We start from the raw sequence: 19364 nt of genomic DNA on the forward strand, positions 1-19364 counted from the left end.
AAATTAATATTAAGACGAATAAAAGCTTTAGAAGTATTTTCCATTGTTAGTTCATGGTAACTAATATAGTTAACTTTAATTGTGAAGTGTTACCTTGTTCTCAAATAAAAATTAGTTTTAGCGCAATAAATATTTTTGTTGATTTGACATAACATTTTCATGCTAGTTTACACAGTCCCAACAAACCAAACCAATTTTATCATTACATTTTTTGTTTGTTTGTTGGATCAGTGTGAAAGTACGGAGCATTTATAAGGGGACATGGTGATGAAATAAAAATATGACATGGGAGTAAAAATAATTTCAATGCATTCCTCAAAGAAACTTTGCATTCTCCTCGCAAAAACAAAAATATAATATTTTCTCCCACCTCATGTTATTGCCATTACAAAAGTTTTGCAAATGAAGTTTTTTCTTACCATTAGGGGTTCCATGAATCAGCCTTAAAGGGGTAGTTCACCCAAAATATGATAATTGTGTGATAATTTTCTCACCTTCATGTTGTTCATGAATTTCTTTTTTCCATATAATGAAAGTCAATGGGGTCCAAAATAACATTGGACCCTGTTGACTTATTTAATGGACATTTTTCAAAATATCATCTTGCGTTCTGCAGAAGAAAGAAAACCATACAGGTTTGGCACAATATGAGTAAATTATGAAATGTAATTTTTTTGGGAGGGTTGAGAGACTTAATTTCAGTCATAACTCGCCGTGTGTTTTGTCTTTGCTTTGCAGTGTCGCTACAACCCCGTAAGGCAGACGGGGACAACAAAATCGGGATTATCTTGAGTGAAAATGGCAGGAAACACAAAAGAGGTCTTAACTAATTTTCCCAAGCAAATCCCACCCTGCCTCTCATCACATACAAACACACAAAGCCTCGATCCCAGACCAGCAGTCATCACCCCTCCGTCCACACTTACAAATCAGAAAGAGAGAAAGAGAAAAACAGGGTGAGGAAAGGACAGAAGGAAAAGAATAGATGGACTGGAAGAGAGAGTGATAAAAATGGCATCCCTCTGGAAATGTAAAAAGAAAGACAATGGGGAATATGATTAGGAAGGAAAGAGGGAGAATTATGAGGGTGAGAACGAGGGATTCTGACCGGGTTGGCTGGAGAAGTTGGATCCCGTTTAAACAATGAGAGAGAGATGTCAGTCCAGTGTTGTTTCTCATTGAGAGTTTGAGCGATGAGCCAGGTCATCACATCTCTCCACCTCATCCATCATTTCCCTCAAACAAACGAGTGCAGTGCGCATTCTTGCCTCCCTCCTCTCTCTCTCTCTCAGACTCTCGCTGGCTGTGGGACAGTGGGCCTGTGTGAGAGTGATGACCGGGGATCAGACTCGCGCTGTGCCTGTCTGCCAGTGTGTGTGAACGACATTTTCATGCGTCTCGGTGTGAAATAATACGAGTGGGTGTGTGAGAGAGAGCTGGTGTCTAAAGGGTTTTATGCGTTTCTCAAGAAAGATGTGCGTCTATCGTCTGTGCGAAATCAAGTGGCAACTTTTGCAAACAATCTTGGTCCTACAAATAGGCCTCATTTTCTTTATGCATATATTATATCTTTTTCTTTCGATTCCGGGTTGAAATATGACCTTGACGTGTCAACCTGAAAGATATCAAGGGAGACGGAGACATTCGGAGAGTGCACAGTACGCCCACACAGGAGTTTTTTTTTTATTTCTCAGTAACTCCTCCCACAGTATTGAATTATAATGCAATACAGTTACATTGTAGAAAGCATTAAAACAGAAGTACCTCAACTCACTGATTACTTTTAAAAATGGGATTATAAACATCGACAAAAAAACAAACAAACAAACAAACAAACAAAGTGAAATAGGAAAGATCTGGTCCTTCACCTCGTGAGGATAAACAAAATCTGGCTTTTCTCAAAGGTTTGGCACAAGAAATCAACATGGACCCAAACGTCAAACAAGCTTGCAGACAACCATAGAAAATGTCAGGTACAGCTTGGACCAATCATGCGTTTTAAGAAGAAATAATATCAGCTGTTTTTATTCTTCTTTCCTTTTTTCCCCCCCTCGATTTTCTCTTTTTTTTTATATTTTACAGTTGAATCAATAAATTGTCATACAAAAAACCTAGTAATATCTATATCATTTACCAGTTTTATTAGAAGTATAAGCTGTGATGGAACGTTTAATACTATCTGGCATTCAGACTTCTACAAACCCCGGTAGAGTCTCGTCCCCCAAACTTTTCAGTGAGAAATTCTTCATTTCAACACAAGAGGGCGCTTGAGAGCAGTGCTATTCAGTAAACAAACTACAGTTTGCAGAGAAATAAATACAACTTTCAAGATACACAGCAATAACATTGAGACATCAACCAAGAAAAAAAAAAAAGTGAGACAAAAACAAAAAAAAACAAACAACAAGGGAAAAAAACACAAGAAACCCATGATTGTCTATAAATGAAAGACACACGAGGACGGTGAAGCTAAAGACTAGCATTCAGGCTATTTAGTGGTATCGTTCGCCAACTAATGGAAAAGGTTACCGTGGAAAACGATGAAATGCCCTTTACGCGAATTCTACAGATTCAGTTCTTACACTAGTTTTTCTCAATTTAGAAAAAAAAGTTGCTAGCAATTTTGTTTTTTTACAACCACTCTTCCAAACTTAAAAAAGAAACGACTTAAAAAGAGCGTCTGTTTTCCGCACAAACTGGCGGGAAAGTGGGTTGAAGGTAATGCAGTGCTTTAATTGGACAGAACTTGAAAATAGTCACTGTCTCGCTCCTTACTCCCTTTTTTTTTAACAAGCAGCGTCAGTGAGAGGTCTAAAGGTCACACCTTTTATCTGTTCACGTTTTTAAATTCACAAACTTCTGGAGAATATCTTAAAAGAGAAACACTAAACCCCACGACCCCTCGCATAAGTTTGTAAAAGAAACTGTTAAAATGCTTGAAAAACACACATGATTGTGATTTGTGTGTCTGTATTTGTGTTTGCGTGTGTGATGTTGTTAATTGGAAATATATTCACAGGCCTGAATAATCTGCCATCACATCTGTCTTGTGGAAGACTCTTTATCTGTTACTCTTAGTAACTACGGTTTTAGCGGACAAAACTCACAAACATGACACCGACGTTTCATTAGCAATCTCAAAAACTGTTCACCAGCTGCCACTGCTGTGCAAAACATTGGAACTTGACAGAATAAATACAATTATTATTACGTATTACTACTATTGTCATCATCGTCTTCATCATCACCATCGAAATTACCGACACTACTGTCATTCCTACTAAGTGTACTTGATCAATAAGTCAATCAAACAGTCAATCGATAATTTGTTCATGTACATGGGACCTTGGTGCGTATGGCATGAGGATTTGGGCACTTGTGCAGGTGTGTGTGTGTGGACCGGTAGTGTAACACAATGTTAAGTTAGGTCACATGGTTACATGGAGGTGTCATACGTGGCTGAGAGACTGAATGGCGCTGGGTTCTGCAGCGCGGGCCAAACTGTGCCACATCGGGGCATTATGGGTAGACGAATGGAGTGGATCCTTATCAGCTAGAGACAGCATCATAGCATATGCCTATAAACAAGAGAGATATACAGTTACAAACACACAAACTATATTCATGGAAAATCTGATACTCAATTTGACTACGGTCATGGTGATATACCTGTGACTTAGACTTCCTGTACAGAGGCTGCTTAATGCCTTCTTGCAGGTGGGCGGGGCCAAAGCTGCCGACGTCACTGTCGCTAAGATCCCCGTCCTCCATGCTAAAGTGACGGATGTGATCCAGCGTGGAGAAACTGCTGTGATCTTCATCATCCTCATCCTCATTAAACCTGAAAACGATGCAGAGATTCGTCTTTACAACCAAAAGATGAGTGGATATAACAAGTACTTTCAGGTGGGGTTTTTTGGACGCATACCTTTGCGGTGAGGATTTGCTGTTGTCTAGATCATCTGGTCCTTCGAAATCGATGTCATCGTTTATGATGTCATGGTCCAGACTGCTAGGCACGCCATCCTCGCAGGGTTTCCTGGCGCAGTCGCTATTCTCCGCCTCCTCTTCCTCTGCTCCGAGCTCCTCCCCTTCTTCTTCGTCCAGGTCACGTGACCCCTGGCCAGGCAGGGCTTTGTCGGCATCAAAATGACTGCCGTTGAGCCTATGGAGAACAGAGAGAATCGTTTGCAATGACGTTATGCAGGCATGAGTTTTTGACTGATACGCCAATCCCTGATTACAGAAAGAAAATCATTTAGCGCTGAAACCTAGTTCTGTTTGTCTCGAAAAAATAAACCACCATAAAAAGCAGAACCACATGCCCACGCTTTCTAAATGAGAGGAAATGCTCAAAGAAAGAGGGCGAGTGTGTTGGAGAAAGAGACTGTTTGTCATCAGTTACGAGGGCCCCTGGTTGGCAGAAACGAGCCGCCCATCGGCGGGGCACTTAGACAGCAGGCCTCTACACTTCCTCTCACTTATTTTCAGCTCTCTTTCTCACTCAGACAGCTCACATCTCCTCTTTCCCTAGTTTATTTTCTTCTTTATCTCCAATTCATCTAATAGGCCAAATATTTAGCTGACAGTCCATTTGGTGAGTGGAGAGAAGGAGCTGCCAAAGCAGCCATTTCCCCACAGAGACAGAGGCCAGCTATCCAAACTCACACACACACACACACACACACACACACACACACACACACACACACACACACACACACACACACACACACACACACACACACACACGCCAGCCAGCCAAAGGAGACACATTAAGGCTGAATCACTCGTTTTGTCCTGATTCTACTCTTTCCTCAACTTAAAAATAGCAATTTCCCATCCGAACTTTAAAAACAGAGAGGAAAAATCGCAAATACAGAGAGGATAAGAAAATATAAGTTTGTGTATACAGATGTTTGCAATGAAAATTTCTCAGAGAAGGATTCCATCTAATCGAGAGATCTCAATAAGAGAATATCTATTAAAGGGGCTATATGTACGAATTTTCACTTTTTTATTGGCAGTGTGTGAACAGCTTGTAATGAAACTTAAAAAACGAGACCTTCCCCGACTTCCTAGTTCTTTGAAAGCCTGTAGACTGATTTTTTGAATGACTCTTTTTTTGTCGGGAAAATCAAATGGGTGTGAAGTTTACGCCGTTCCGTTCTATGACACATGAAACGAATGCTTATACAATGTTCAGGATGATGCTGAAAGAGCCATTCTGTACTGTAATGTCAATGTGTCATGCAATGAAAAGAGATTAACTCAAACTATAGTCTCACATAGCCAGATCTGTATATTTTATAGTCACAACATACTTTATAACCAAACTATCATAATAGTGTAATTCTATTATGTCTGTCGACATGATGCCGGTGAATTGATGCAAACATCCACATTGCTATGATCAGATGCTTTCTTAACAGCTGTTTTTTACTAACAGCATTTTTGTTGTGTTTATTCTGTTATTGAGAGAAAAGCGCGCAGCACGTATTTATTTACATATTCCTCTAGCGTCGCTCTCAGCAGCGTTGACGGTGTCTGGATGTTCGTTAACATTATATCACTACAAAGATATTTCCAACTTCTTTTTACTTCTAAGCAAAGAATAAAAAAGCACTTTTGGGCCTTGAATCAAGTTCAGTCTCTTGTACGGTACGTGTGCACAATTGCGAAGTTGCTGGCTGCAGTTCACTTAATGGCCACCGGTGTCACTAATAACAATGTTTAAAGAACCTCAACTGGAAATGAGCCAGAAATGATGGATCAGAGAGAGAAAATATCAATGCAATAATAATATATAAAATTAAAATAGTAATAAATTTAATCTTGGAAGGATTTGATAAGACATATTTGCATTCATATTACAATCTCTATCTATCGTTCCATCCACCCACCTCCATCCATTTGCATCCATCCATCTGCAAATAAAGTCAAATTTGATCTTCCAGGAGACATTTTAGGTTAGCTATCCAAATTGATGTTAACAATCTTTAGATGAAATCTGAGACAAAGTAGATACTTAAATGAAACTCTCCATTAATGTCTGCTGAGCTATAAAAGAGCAACATCTGAGCAATAACATTTTCCTCTAGGCTTCATCTCTCACCTCCGTTCTTTCCTCGGATTAGTGTAACTGCGCGAGGGTTAACCCTTTTCACATCTCGGATAATCCCAGAAATCACCTCCTCTCATCACTCTGCACCCCGCTAATACCGCGAGAACGAGTGAGAGGCAACGCTAGCGTGATGATGAAAACAGATCGGCTAATTAGAGAGAGCTGTGGTAATTTGTGGAGGATAAAGTATCTATCAGGAGCAGTCACTCTGACAGGAAACATTCAGCGACCTCTGACCTCCTCTCCCACACCTACTTCCTGTTCACCAAACACATGTTGGGACCAGATGTGGGACGCGCGCAAACACACACACAGTCGATGTTGTAATGACTCTAGGATCTTTTTAATGAAACAATGAAGAAATCAAAAAACCTAAGATCTTTATCTGACTCAATCTGTCTCACACACACGGATGACCAGGTCAAACATTTAAACCGTCATCCAACCTGATGATCATTGCTGGGAAATGATCAGCGATAATTATCATATGCAGATGGCAAAATTCATGTACGCACACGCAACCAAAAGTCAACAGCGTTCTGCACGCGCTCGCAATCGTCCAATCAGTAATCACGTCCTTCTGGAGACCTGCCCCAATCTTTGCTCTTAAAAACCGCAGGCGACAGGGTAATGATTAACAACCATACAGAATATATGTACACACACAGATACGTTCACATGTGCGGTTAATACACACTGCGATACCAGTCCGTTCCTTTCATGTGATGGTATTCACTCAAGAGGTGAGGGTTAATGAATAAGGCATGAGAAGTGTTGTGTTCAGTAATGTTTGTGTATAATAACCTCCATTCTGCCGCAGGCAACTAGCGCCAACTGATGACTGACAGCCTAATGGACACTCCGTTTGCGGGCGAGTTTGCTTGTGTGTGTGAACCCGCACATGACTGAGTGAAGTTTTCGGTAAGATACTAATTTCAAGTTTGAGTTTTCATGTGAATACGGTGAATTTAACATAAAAAATGTGTCTAACTTCTGACATACATTGAATTTAAACAATAAATAAATAAATACATTAAAATGACTGAAATAAGTAAAAAATAAAGTTAAAAAAATAATAAAATAATTAAAATAATAATAAAAATATGAAATAAGTATCTAATAAAATATAATAAAATTGATACATTAATAATAATATAAAATAAAATAGTCCGAACTGACAAGGAAATGGACTGAGAGCCGATGTGAAGATTTATTTGAACCTGCGCCACTTGTACAAGCTCAATGTTTGAGCACATTCACTAACCACTAAGCCCAGGCTCTGATGACAAACAAGACGTTTTTGCGTTTAAAAGTTAAAGTCTGTATATGAACACTGCATGTATTAGTGTACCAGAGGAAGAAGATGGTGTTTACCCTTCCTCGGAGTGTGACGGAGATGTGGCGTTCTGTGCCGTGTTACTGATGAAGTTTCGTATTTCGTTAAAATACGAATCCTCCTTGTCCTCCAGGATGGCACTGCCACTGTCCAGCTCTGAACGGGGCGACGACATCGCCGTGCCTACGCATAAAATACAACATTTATTAAATAAAAAAAATGATAACCATTAACAGTTGCTAACAAATGTGAATAAAAAATGATGAACAATATATATATATATATATATATATATATATATATATATATATATATATATTAATATGTGTGTTGTGTGTATACCTGATAAATTACCATTCTCGTGTTTTTTGAGGTGCCGGTCCAGGTTGGTTTGTTGCCCGAAGCAGCGGTCACACAGGTGGCATTTGAAGGGTTTCTCTTTGTTATGGATGTTACGGATGTGGCGCTGAAGATTCGATGAAATACTGAACGAACGATCACAGTACTTACATCTGCGGACACACAGACACATATGCACATAATTAGACAATACAATATACAGACACGAGAAATCAAACTCTCTCGCTTTATCTGTCTCGCACACACGCGGGGTGATTGAGTGGTCATGAACTCTTTGTCTCTAATCTTTGGCCAACTCAGTAACACTCAAACTCTCTCGTCCACATCCTCCCTCTGCCTTGAAAACGACTGCATGTGCCAAGTCTCTTCACGCAGAATTATCCCGTATGATTGCGCGATCGTATCTTCCCCTCGACCGTGGAGTTGTGCGCTAAACTGCGTCTCCCAGGAACCTGTTATCTCTCCCTCGCTCTCTCCGTCTCGCCCCCCTCCAAAGGCAACAGAAAAAATAGAAATTAAATTGTAGTTAAAGGCTGATCACCGGCTCGTTTAAAGCCCTGCCAGCACGAGGAGATTGAGGCTATCTGGAAAGTAACACAGCCCTGTACAAACCTCCCCTGTGGTCAGACGGACCACAAACGCAGTGTGTGCGCACGCCTGTTTCTGTGCAGTATTTTAATACTCCCTGAAAGAGTCTGAGGTCCAAACACGGACCTAATTACCCAGCTGCCTTTGCTGGCCCACAGCTGTACGGCACTCATCGCCTCTATTATTCATACATACTTCTTTCAGTCTCCTTGTCTGTCTGTCCTTCACCCTCACTGACTTCACCTCACTCTTTCCCAATGACAATAACTGCATGCATCGAAGAATAAATGACAAAAATCGCATTTACTATAGAGATGTATATGATATTTTAGGATTTTATTCAATTCCATGACTTTTTCCTCCCCTAAAAATCACAAATTTAATCTCTTTAATATGGTGAATATAAGAACAGTTCACTTCAAAAGCAACCACTTTCTTACTTTTCTACAGTAGAGTTTCAGAAGAGATCTCAACAATATCTCAAACTGTCCTCGATCTTTGATGACACTCTATATATATTGTGTACAGATTATACTGACATTATTGAAAAACACTGAATTCTTCTGCCAGTATATTTCAATATAGCTTCTTGGTGCATTAATCCATGGCAACAAATGGCCATTTGCTGAGTATGTGAATAATTGATTACATCAAACTGTATATGCAGTATTAGTGTGTATGTGTGTGAGAGTGTGTCACCTGTAAGGCTGCTCTCCTGTGTGTGTCCGTAGATGTCTTGTAAGGTTGGCCGAGCGTGGGAATATCTTGCCACAGTATCTATAGGGGAAGGAAACAGATCTCCAGGAACAATACTCAGCAATACACACACACAAACAGGCTTCCCAAAAACACCCTGCATTCCATGCTCAGTGCTGTCAACACTCATTAAACATCAAACACATGTTTACTGAAACATCTTATTAATGAAACAAACAAAAAGTTATTATAAATATGATCACTATAATACATTCTATAATAAATACCAGTAATATACTAAATATAATTTATTATACTTAAGTTGATCCTATTTAAGGGTGTCACAAAATACCGGTATTGGTGACAACCATGATATTTTGTTGAGTTACTATACAATTTGCTTAGTTGTTTGTTTACTTACTCTATAATGTTTGACTACTTTTGTTTGATATTTTTTATCAGAAAACAAGACAGAATTTCTTATGTCATTTTACTTATCTAGTAAAAGCTTCTTGATTTAAGAGTTTTTAGATATTTGGACAGGAAACAAGATTAAAGAAAAGCATTTTCTGCAGTGTTAAATGTATGTTTTTAACGTAACCTTCTCCCTTTAAATACTTTGGTCAGTTCAAGAATAATTTATGCAATTTATTATTATTTTTTTGAAAGAATGAAATGAGCAGTTTCATGTCTATGTCTATCCTTGTATTGTTCAACTGGTCCAGGTTGTTACGGGATTAAGAAAGTAATTAGTAATAAATAATGTGATACTTTTCAGTAGACATTTTGTACTTTTTAGATACATTTTGTTTCACTCATGGTATTTAAAAGGTAGATGATTGAAGTGTTTTTTTTTTAATAAGATATGGCCATAACGTTCTAAGAGGAAGTCGATGTTCATCATCCTGGTTACCTGCAGGTGTAGCGCTCTTTGCCCTTGCGTAACAGTGTCTCAGGAAGGGTGGTGGGTGGAGCCCGGAAGTCGAACATGGAGGGAACGGAACGCATGATGTCACCGCCGTCTGGCTTCAAAGAGCCGAAGGATTCCAGCTTTTCGGCCATGTTTTCAATCGCTGACATCTGCGAGAGACATAGACATAGTTTTATTACCTCATTGTGAGGTCTTTAAGGACACACACATCCCCACTGTGTTACCCGCATTTATTGACATGCAGTTGCGTTCCACCACAGATGTGTGGGGGAAAAACGCTGACCGTGAACTTTCACTATCGGATAACAGTGTGAAATGCTTTCACTGATCTGTAATGTCCAATTTTGGCGCACAAACACAAATAACAATGCACGTTATAAGATGGACCACACATGTATGCACACACACACACAGAGAGATTCATGTGGATAAGAACTGCTGCCAATTTACTAATTAAGCCTAACAGTTGCTTTCATCAGAAATGGACACACTCTCAAAGGGGAAGGAGCTACATGTGTGTGTCAGCCAGAGAATGAGAACAACATAAGGCCTGTGTGTGTGTGTGAGCCACACTGAAGAGCAGGAGTGATTCATGTCCTATGTTGGCCATAAAGCATTCAGTGCACAATATGAGCAGACAGCACATTCGTCAATATGAAAGATGTTGACATTACTGATCAAGGCTGAGACAGCAGTAATAATGATATCATAGGAAGGAGAGGGAGGGGACGGAGCTGAGGGAGGGGGGGTAGGGGGTCCCTGTAGGCGAGCGGGCCTATCAACCACAGCGCAACAGTGAGGGCTTTCAGAGAGCACAGCGGATTTGCATTATTTCATGTGTGTATTGAATTTTCCCCTTTACTTATTTCAGGTTTTGGTGACAAATCAGTCCTGATTCACAATGAAAGACATACATGACACACACACATACAGACTTGCATACATAAACACACAAAAAAAGTCTGTTTCCTTCAGTAGAAAATACAGTAGAGAAGTTTTAAGAAAGAAAGAAAGAAAGTTTATCTTAGAACCAATGGAGAGCCAATGGGGGCTTGTGTGTCCTGCTCAACAAGGTCTCAAATTGCGCTCAGATTTTCTGTCTCTTTTCTCACCAAGTTCCTCCAAGACCAAGTAATCTGAGTTCTGTGTTATTGTAGGAAGAATGAATGAAATAGACAAAAGGTTGTTGATATACAAGTAAAATGAAACTAATGTGGATGGCATTGCTTAGACAATCTTGGAAAAAAATCATCTTGGAGATGTTTTGCAGTGTTTTCTTCTAAAAATCTAAGAAAGAAAGGGGATAAATCTTTACATTTACAAGTATTATGTGAAAGGAGAGGACAAAGAATGGGGCACTGAAAGAGAGAGAAAGATCAACACTCAAGATAATTTGGACGTTTGATGAGGAATGACAGCTGGGAGTTAAAGTTCTCCATTGGAACGTCAGGATCACATCCTCCGGGAGGATGTGAAGTGTCAGACCTGTTTGACACCAACTCTCTCTCCCTCTCTCCATAAATCACAGACAGAGAGGAGGGATAGAAGTGTATCTAATGAACTACTGTCATATATCTAGATGATGTGCTGTCTCTCTCAACTAATGCTCGGCTACACTCTATTAGCATCTCGAACTCAACAAAACATTGTCATTTTTCACTTATCAGCCAGACCACTAAATCACAACACTTGGAGTAAACACATTTTTATCCAGTTATCTAATTATCTAAATGAGTGCATACACTATATAAATATACAGTGATATATATATATATATATATATATATATATATATATATATATATATATATTTATTTATTTATATATATATATATATATATATATATATATATATATACACACATTTTTTTTTTCATAAAGTAAATATACTGAAATTAATATAGAAATTAATATATATATATATACTGAGATATATCGACAATGTCTCAAACTGTGCTTATATTTGTCAAAATAGCAAAGTCTGCAATCAAAAGTTGATTTTAATATGAGCTCGAACATGATCTGCACTATGCTATCAACATTAATTTTTATAGCTCTATGATTTCACAGCATGTCACCAATTGTCACATTTGTGTCTATTTTCATTTCTCCTTTGGGATTTTAGGAGAAACATCTGAGACAAAGTTACACGAACCATAGCAGACTCCATTAAGACTTCTGAGCTACGAAAGAGCAATAAAACCTTCCTCCGGGCCAGAGGTTTGGTCCAAAAAGTACATCTAAGTAAAAAAAAAACCTCACATTCACACATGCATATTTTATAGTCATTTTGATTGGTCCTTGAAGTCTAAACATATTACCATAGATTGGTATCTCTATGATTGCTGTAACAACTAAGTCCAAAGAAATCTGTGATCGGCAAGGAATGGACTTCCTGGATGGTTAAGTAGCCTTCACCCTCTCCATCTCTCTCGCTGTGGTAGGGCAGCTGTTGAGTTGCCCATTCTCAGTAGTGTGTGTCTGAGAGGCCCTTCATTAGTAAGAGCTTTTTCAATTGTTGATCTTATCAGGGTACCAGATGTCTTGGGTCTGGAAACCCCCTCTTGTGCTATCACACACGCTCAGAGAGGGGTCCCAGAGAGACTGTTACCCCTCCAGTGATGCGATGCCGTACGGGGAGTGTCGCCACCCCAAATCAGAGCCGTGGTCTGTTACTCTCTCTATGTAAATAATCAAATTCACTGCATTATCAGTGGTAGCCATCAGAAATAACAACTGTTCTGTCTGGTTAACACACACACTGGCACACAAGAGCGGAGACATGAGTGCACCAAATGACACATGAACACAGCAGATTCATTCACACGGGCACAGTCAAAAGACATTCTTCCACTGTTCAACCAGAGTGGTTTCATTTGAAGAGTAGTTGTGTGTTTTTATATATATAGAAGATCAAAAGTGCTGTTTTATCGTACTTAAATCCAAAAAACGAATCAATCTGTTGCCATGCACTGAACAAATAACGCAAAAAAGTGCAAAAGAACGGATGTTTACAGACAAAACAATAATCTTCTCTGAATGGAATTGACTTTGGACCAGATTTAGCTGTTTTAGGTATGATTCGAGCCACTTTCCACCATCGGGCCAAACCGTTTTCTTTGCTTAATCGTTCCATTCCGTGCCGATCCGGCCCAGCCGGTGCGGATATGGTTTTATTTTCCATTGTGGTGCTGATAACAGAGCTCTTTTGAATGTAATACAAATGCATCAGTCTTATAGAGTTTACAGATGATAAGAGATGTAAATATTATTTACAGAGAAACTGTTAGCCAGGCAACAGACAAGTGACCAATCCTGAGTTGCGACGTCACTACACACATTCAGCCAGCACGGTTCGGCACGGTTAGCCAACCGTGATGGGAAAACAGGGCTGAGAACGGTTTGTAGCCGTGCCGAACAAATCTCAAGTGGAAATATATCTGGAGCCGTTCCTTATTGTTCCTAGAACCTTTCGGCCCGACGGTGGAAATGCAGCTTTGGTCCATGCATTTGTTTGTTTGAGTCATGCATTACACATGCTAATAGTGAGCGGCAGTGTACATGTACATGTAGCAACAGGGTGATTTGCATGAAATTATTAAGCGTGTGTGTGTGTGTGTGTGTGTGGTGGAAGCACATGAATGACTTGGTTTGGAGTAACTTACCCATGTTCTCTGATCAGGCATGCGGAACTGGGGGCAGGACAGAAGGGAAACAGCATATCAAAATCAAGAATCAGACTGATTGTGTGTGATTATGCAATGTGATGTTTAGTAAAGGTTAACATCCCACACATTTTATTTTACTTTGTCCACTGGTTGTCTAATTCTTTTTACTATCATGTTTTCTTCTTCTGGTGGAATGGAAGAAAATATAAAATATATTATTTCATCAAATGTTCTGAAGACTAATGATAAATAAAAACTATTTATTTAATAAATATGGTAACATATGAATATAATACAACAACAGTAATAACAATAATATTTGTTTCATAATTATTAACTAATTAAAATGCAACTGGTGTGCTCCGACTATAAAAGCATTGAAAATGTAATAACTTTAATAAAAAGTTATTAAAGTTAATCGTTTTTTTGACCTTTAAAAAAATAAAAAATAAATACATAATACAAAAAAATTCCCATAATACATCTGTGATGTCAATAGTATCCCTGGTGCTGATTAGAGAGTCCAGTGAGCCTAGTGCAGTAAAGTGGATGCTGATAGGTCACCTCGTTAGGCAGTGTGTCAGGGACATGTGGATATTATCTCACACAGACACAAAGCATACACAGGGAATAAATCAGGCCAATGAAACAGCCCATAAAACACTGTCCTGAAACAGCCAGTAAAACACTACACCAGTAAGCGTCTATGTGTGCGTTTCAGGGTCTTTATGTGTACCAGACGTGTGTGTGGGTTTATATGAGAACAATGTATTACTTTTACAGAACACTGATAGCGAACACACAATGACATAGAGCAGACAGGTTACTTAATACACACAAATGAGGTTACATAGACACTCAGGCACAAAACCACACGCTTATACTCTGACAAAATCACTCATTACACGCTAACACACACACACACACTCTCCATCCAGGGATATGGGTCAGTGTCTGGCAGTTTAACAGGGTATCATATTATGACATCATAATCAAAGACACCCACACAGAGACGTGTCACAAAGCTCCCACCCTGCCTGAATCTCACATCTGGACCTGATCACTCAGTAAAAGAACCACACGGAGGAACATCAGACATCAGAGTCGCTATGCTAATGCTAACACACTGGGGTCCTGTAAAGCTACTGCCAACATACTGTAGCTATTATGTCAATACTAGCATCATGAGGAGTTATTTGGTCAATACTGGAAATTGCATTCAATTGGACAAGTAATGTTATGTTAGCGTTTAAAATTGCTTCGAATTTGGTTAATGTACTGAACTGATTTTAAAGCTGTAAGCGATTTCTGCATCTGAAATACACTAAACTGAAATTTGTCATTATTACAGTAAAATAATGGGATATACAGGATGAATGTTTCCCAAACACTTCTCATTTACACAAATATAAACATCTAGACTTTAAATGGTACTTTTATCAGGTAATTGTGTGTGTAAAACAAGATGCTTGACGTTTTTACCGTGGAATTTACGCACCACCTTTTTTGTTAACATTGGTGGGAACTAACAGATGAGAAAGCTTTAAAGTCATAGTGCACATACAGTACTTTTGATCTGCTTTTGAGTCTGGAACAGCTTGCATTAACACTGACTGCAGTAGCACAGAAAGAGCCAATTGAAAATAGGCTAATGATTTATGCAGGACTATGGGGATGAGGTAATAAAATAAAATAAAGTCAGCAGTGGGAAAATATTCTGACAAATCTCACCTGTGGGTGGAAGAGAAATCCAGGAGCCGGCCGCATATACTTGTCCTTGAGGACTTCGAATGGATCGTTCATCTTTCTCTTCTCAACCCTGCTGATGTTAAATTTCTATCAGTTCTCATAGCGAGTTTAACCGAACTAAATCTATTCCATTACTCTAACACAGTAGGAAGCACATGTGATTGACAGTACCTGTAAATGGGATCCATGAAGAAAGGCGTAGGTCTTGCGTGCTGGAGGGATGGGTCGGCTTTGGGTGGCTCTGGTTCCACCCTCTCTTCTCCAAAGACAGGGTTCTTTTTTAACTCTTCCCCTCTTACGCTCTTTCCTCGACTTCGCCCGCCAAGACTGAGGTCCAGCGGCTGATCCTGGTTGGCTGACTGTACATGTGAGGCTTCTGGTTTCAAAGGGCCGCAGGTGGCCGCAAGACGTTCTTCCTTCCGCTTGGTGGTGAGGTCAAAAGGTGATTCAGCATTTCTGCCCTTAAGTTTTTTACCCTCAACTGGAGGGCTTTCTGGCTCCCCTTTGTGGCCTGGAGGTCTAAGTTGCTCCCTTTCAGGGAAAGGATAGACTGATGGAGAGAAGGCAGGAAAGAACGATAGAGGGAACATGGAAGGGTATGGCAATGCCCCAACTTTTTTGTCTTGCAGGCCTGCAAGTCCAGTAGAACCAAAGTATTTCTCAGCAATGGAGGCAATTGCCTTGATCGAGTCATTAACGGCGCCGGAAACAGCCGTTTGCTCATCCAAAGATGGTTGGACGAGCCCTGGCACAGGGAAGTCCTTTCCATTATTGGTGTTACTACTACTACTGGAGCTAACAAGAGTTGGGCTTTGGGCATTACTGAACCCACTGGATTTCCTTTTCGGCCCTTTCCCATTTTCCCGCACTCGCACTCTTTCCCGGTCGCTTTCTGCTTCACTTTCCAACTCTGAACCCGAAGTGCTCTCCAGCTCACTCCCACTCGGAGTGCTGACGTCGTCCAGATCACTACTCTCCGACTGGTCGCTCATCTTCCCGCCGTGCCTTGGCTTGGAGACGGATCCTTCTCTCTGACGCTCCATGCTCTCGCCCTCCCCGTTGAACGAATCCTTGCGTAAACTCTTCAAGAGGTCATGCGAGCCAGGGATGGGTGAGGACACCAGTGGACTCTTCCGTAGTTCAGTGCTCGGAGGGCCATTAATGGGTGATGTGGATGGGATTAGAGGGGGCCGGTGATAAAGTCCCGATGGGAAAAGTCCTGGAAAACTGAATGGGAATGCTGGAGGGCCTGCTGGGAACGTCAGCCCACCATGGTGCCGGTTTGTCCCGAAATAGTCTGCTAAACCAGGACTCCCATGGCTCATTCCAGCCAGTGCGGACTTGTCCAGGCCAGGGGTGCCAGGGAGGGCCATGCCTTGGGCAAATAACCCTCCTGCAGCAGCAGCGAAATGGTTTTTACCCTCGCAGAAGCGCCGATGCTTGTTTAGGGATGACGTGGTGCTAAACATCTGGCCACAGTCTTTGCACTTGATCTGAGTGCGACAGTCTGCGTGCATGCGCTTGTGGCGGCACAGATTGGAGAACTGCGTGTAAGATTTGTGGCAGACCTCACCTAGAGACAGTGAGACATGGACATACGGCATAAAAGGACAGTTTTGACTTGTCGCACACATCCATTAACAAAACAAACAAAAATGCAGGATAAGCAAGGATGGCAGATAAAAGAATGCAATGTCACACGCAGGTGCACACACACACACACACAGAAAAGGACATCACAATGGCTCTATTTTAAGCGTGAGAAGGAAACAGAGTTGAATGAATCCTCTCCCGCAGGTCCGTTCCCATGGACCAAGCGACGTCTCTGTCTATCATACACACACACACACACACACACACACACAAACACACAAACACACACATATATCTCACATCGTTACACATTATTCAATCTTCACACAACATTCTTGAAAACTCATGATGGATCCTAAACTCTTGTTCATGTCATCGCACACACACTCTGTCCTAACGACAGTGTATACAGTTAAATCCCTAACGCACACTCTGAAAGTAATAAAATCACCCTATACATTACCAATCTAACACCTCTAGTGTGAAATGAAGCCTTTTAACCACCCGCATTTCTCATCATAATCACATATCTTATTGCAAACGTGACATTTTTTTTTAATTTATGGAAGCTAGGGAGTCTAGCAGGTGGGTTTTGCTAATCCCTGTCAGATTGCATGAGGTGTGAGGTTCTACTGCGGGATGTGTTTATGGAGTCGGCCACTCACAGAGACTGATCAAGAGATGGGAAGTAAATATTAGTGCAAGGAAAAAGGAAGACTTAAAGATAAAGGAAAGAAAATTATTACTCACCCTCATGTTGTTCCAAACCTATATGACTTACTTTCTTCCGCAGAATACAAAAGAAGATATTCTGAAGAACTCTTTTTGTCCATTCAGTGAAAGTTAGTAGGGTTCAAAACAACATTGGACCCCACTGACTTTCACTGTATGGTAAAAAAGAAAGAAATGCTTTCAAGTTTGGACCAAGACAAGAATGAGTAAAAAATGATAGAATTATTTTTTTTTTGTTCACACACACATACTTACAGCTTGGATATTGTACATTCAGGAAGCACAGCAGACATACACACACAGACACGCATCGCATCGCTTTATAATTGTGAACAACTGGACACACTCGGATGAACAGGTGTGAAATCTGGGGGGTGTGTGAGGGAAGATCTGTGGGCACTTCAGAGTGCTGTGTTTTGTCAGGTCTTAATAAACCGTAACAAAATATTATAAACACATTCCGCAGTGGTGAACAGCCAGTAGTAAAATAAATGTGAATGAGTGTTTGTGTAAAAGAGAGATTTTTCTCTTGTAGTTTAACATAATTAGCTATATTTTTGTCAATGTTTGTCTCAGTAACAAATGCGGAATGAAGTATATGAACACATGCAAACCAAGGCACATGAGTGAGTTTATAGTTTTCAAAACATGAAACCTTATAAGTGACTAATTTGGAATGCTGAAACGAAGTACAATTTGACTGAATATTGTATTAATACTTTTCAGTTTTGAATGAAATAAAGGTATATTATTAATTATTATCAACATAAGGCTATGGAGGCAGCTGACTAGAGAGCATATCTGTGCCTATGTACAAATCAAAGTGCATGTGTGTGGTGTATTTGGTGTGTGTGTGTTGTTGCGAGGTCATTAAGTGTTGTTAGCTGTGCTTGTTCAAATGCTGATTGCTGTAAATGGCTGTGTGCTAGTCTCTGTATGAGCTGGGCTGCATGTGGTAGTGATTTTCCAGGAATGGAGTTAGCAAGCTAGTTACTGTCTGATATGTGGTGGTTGGGGGGGGGGGAACGTCTACACGATCTGTGTGGGATCAGCACTCCGAGGGTCAATGCAAGAAGATCAATTGGGCAAAGTTCAGAGGTAGCAGTACGGTTTAAGACGTTTAAAGCGCTATGAGGGAAAGTGAGGTATTTATGCAGGATGAGATTAAGAATTCAAGTCATTCGAGTATGAGTTTGGAGGTCAAAGGTCATGCACTGGCATTGCAGAGCTGGTTTACTGACAAGCATTGTAAGAAAGTCTAGGGTAAACATGCATTGAGTGTACCAGAAGATTCAAAGCTGATATGATTATAAGAACATGACTTTGTTGGTATGTATAAATATAGTCATTAGCATTTACTCTAGATTTGACCTGAGAATCAAAAGAGTCAGGTGTTGGAAAGTGAACCATCAGTTATCACACACCACAGCACAAATGGAGTGTGCACATGAACAGAGACCACACACGTACAGTACAAACACACACAGTCAGTAAATACAGTGCATCAAACATCCTAGCCTGCAAAAAAAGTAGTTTTAGGTTATAGCAAATGAACACAGAATCACACATTTGTATTGAATTAAAAAT

The 19364-nt window shown here is 40.1% G+C and overlaps 1 protein-coding gene across 12 annotated transcripts in view; it reads right to left on the reverse strand.

Moving 5' to 3' along the window:
- Nucleotides 1–1669: 1669 nt before the first annotated feature.
- mecom (MDS1 and EVI1 complex locus) overlaps nt 1670–19364 on the reverse strand; it is a 166369-nt gene continuing 148674 nt past the window's right edge. For 5 of the 12 annotated variants that reach the window (XM_084127001.1, XM_084127002.1, XM_084126997.1 and 2 more), the window contains 10 exons: nt 15624–17025; nt 15435–15525; nt 13701–13727; nt 10018–10184; nt 9108–9185; nt 7803–7972; nt 7499–7643; nt 3929–4165; nt 3670–3841; nt 1670–3578 (listed from right to left, as the gene is read on the reverse strand). In XM_084127001.1, the coding sequence (XP_083983127.1) occupies nt 3450–3578; nt 3670–3841; nt 3929–4165; nt 7499–7643; nt 7803–7972; nt 9108–9185; nt 10018–10184; nt 13701–13727; nt 15435–15525; nt 15624–17025 (2618 nt within the window). In that variant the 3' untranslated portion in view covers nt 1670–3449. The remainder of the gene's footprint in view (nt 3579–3669; nt 3842–3928; nt 4166–7498; nt 7644–7802; nt 7973–9107; nt 9186–10017; nt 10185–13700; nt 13728–15434; nt 15526–15623; nt 17026–19364) is intronic. The other 7 variants (XM_084127004.1, XM_084127003.1, XM_084126998.1 and 4 more) reach the window with 3 other exon arrangements.

This window comes from Abramis brama (genome assembly GCF_963993115.1).
Source record: "Abramis brama genome assembly, chromosome: 10".
Lineage (NCBI taxonomy): Eukaryota > Metazoa > Chordata > Actinopteri > Cypriniformes > Leuciscidae > Abramis > Abramis brama.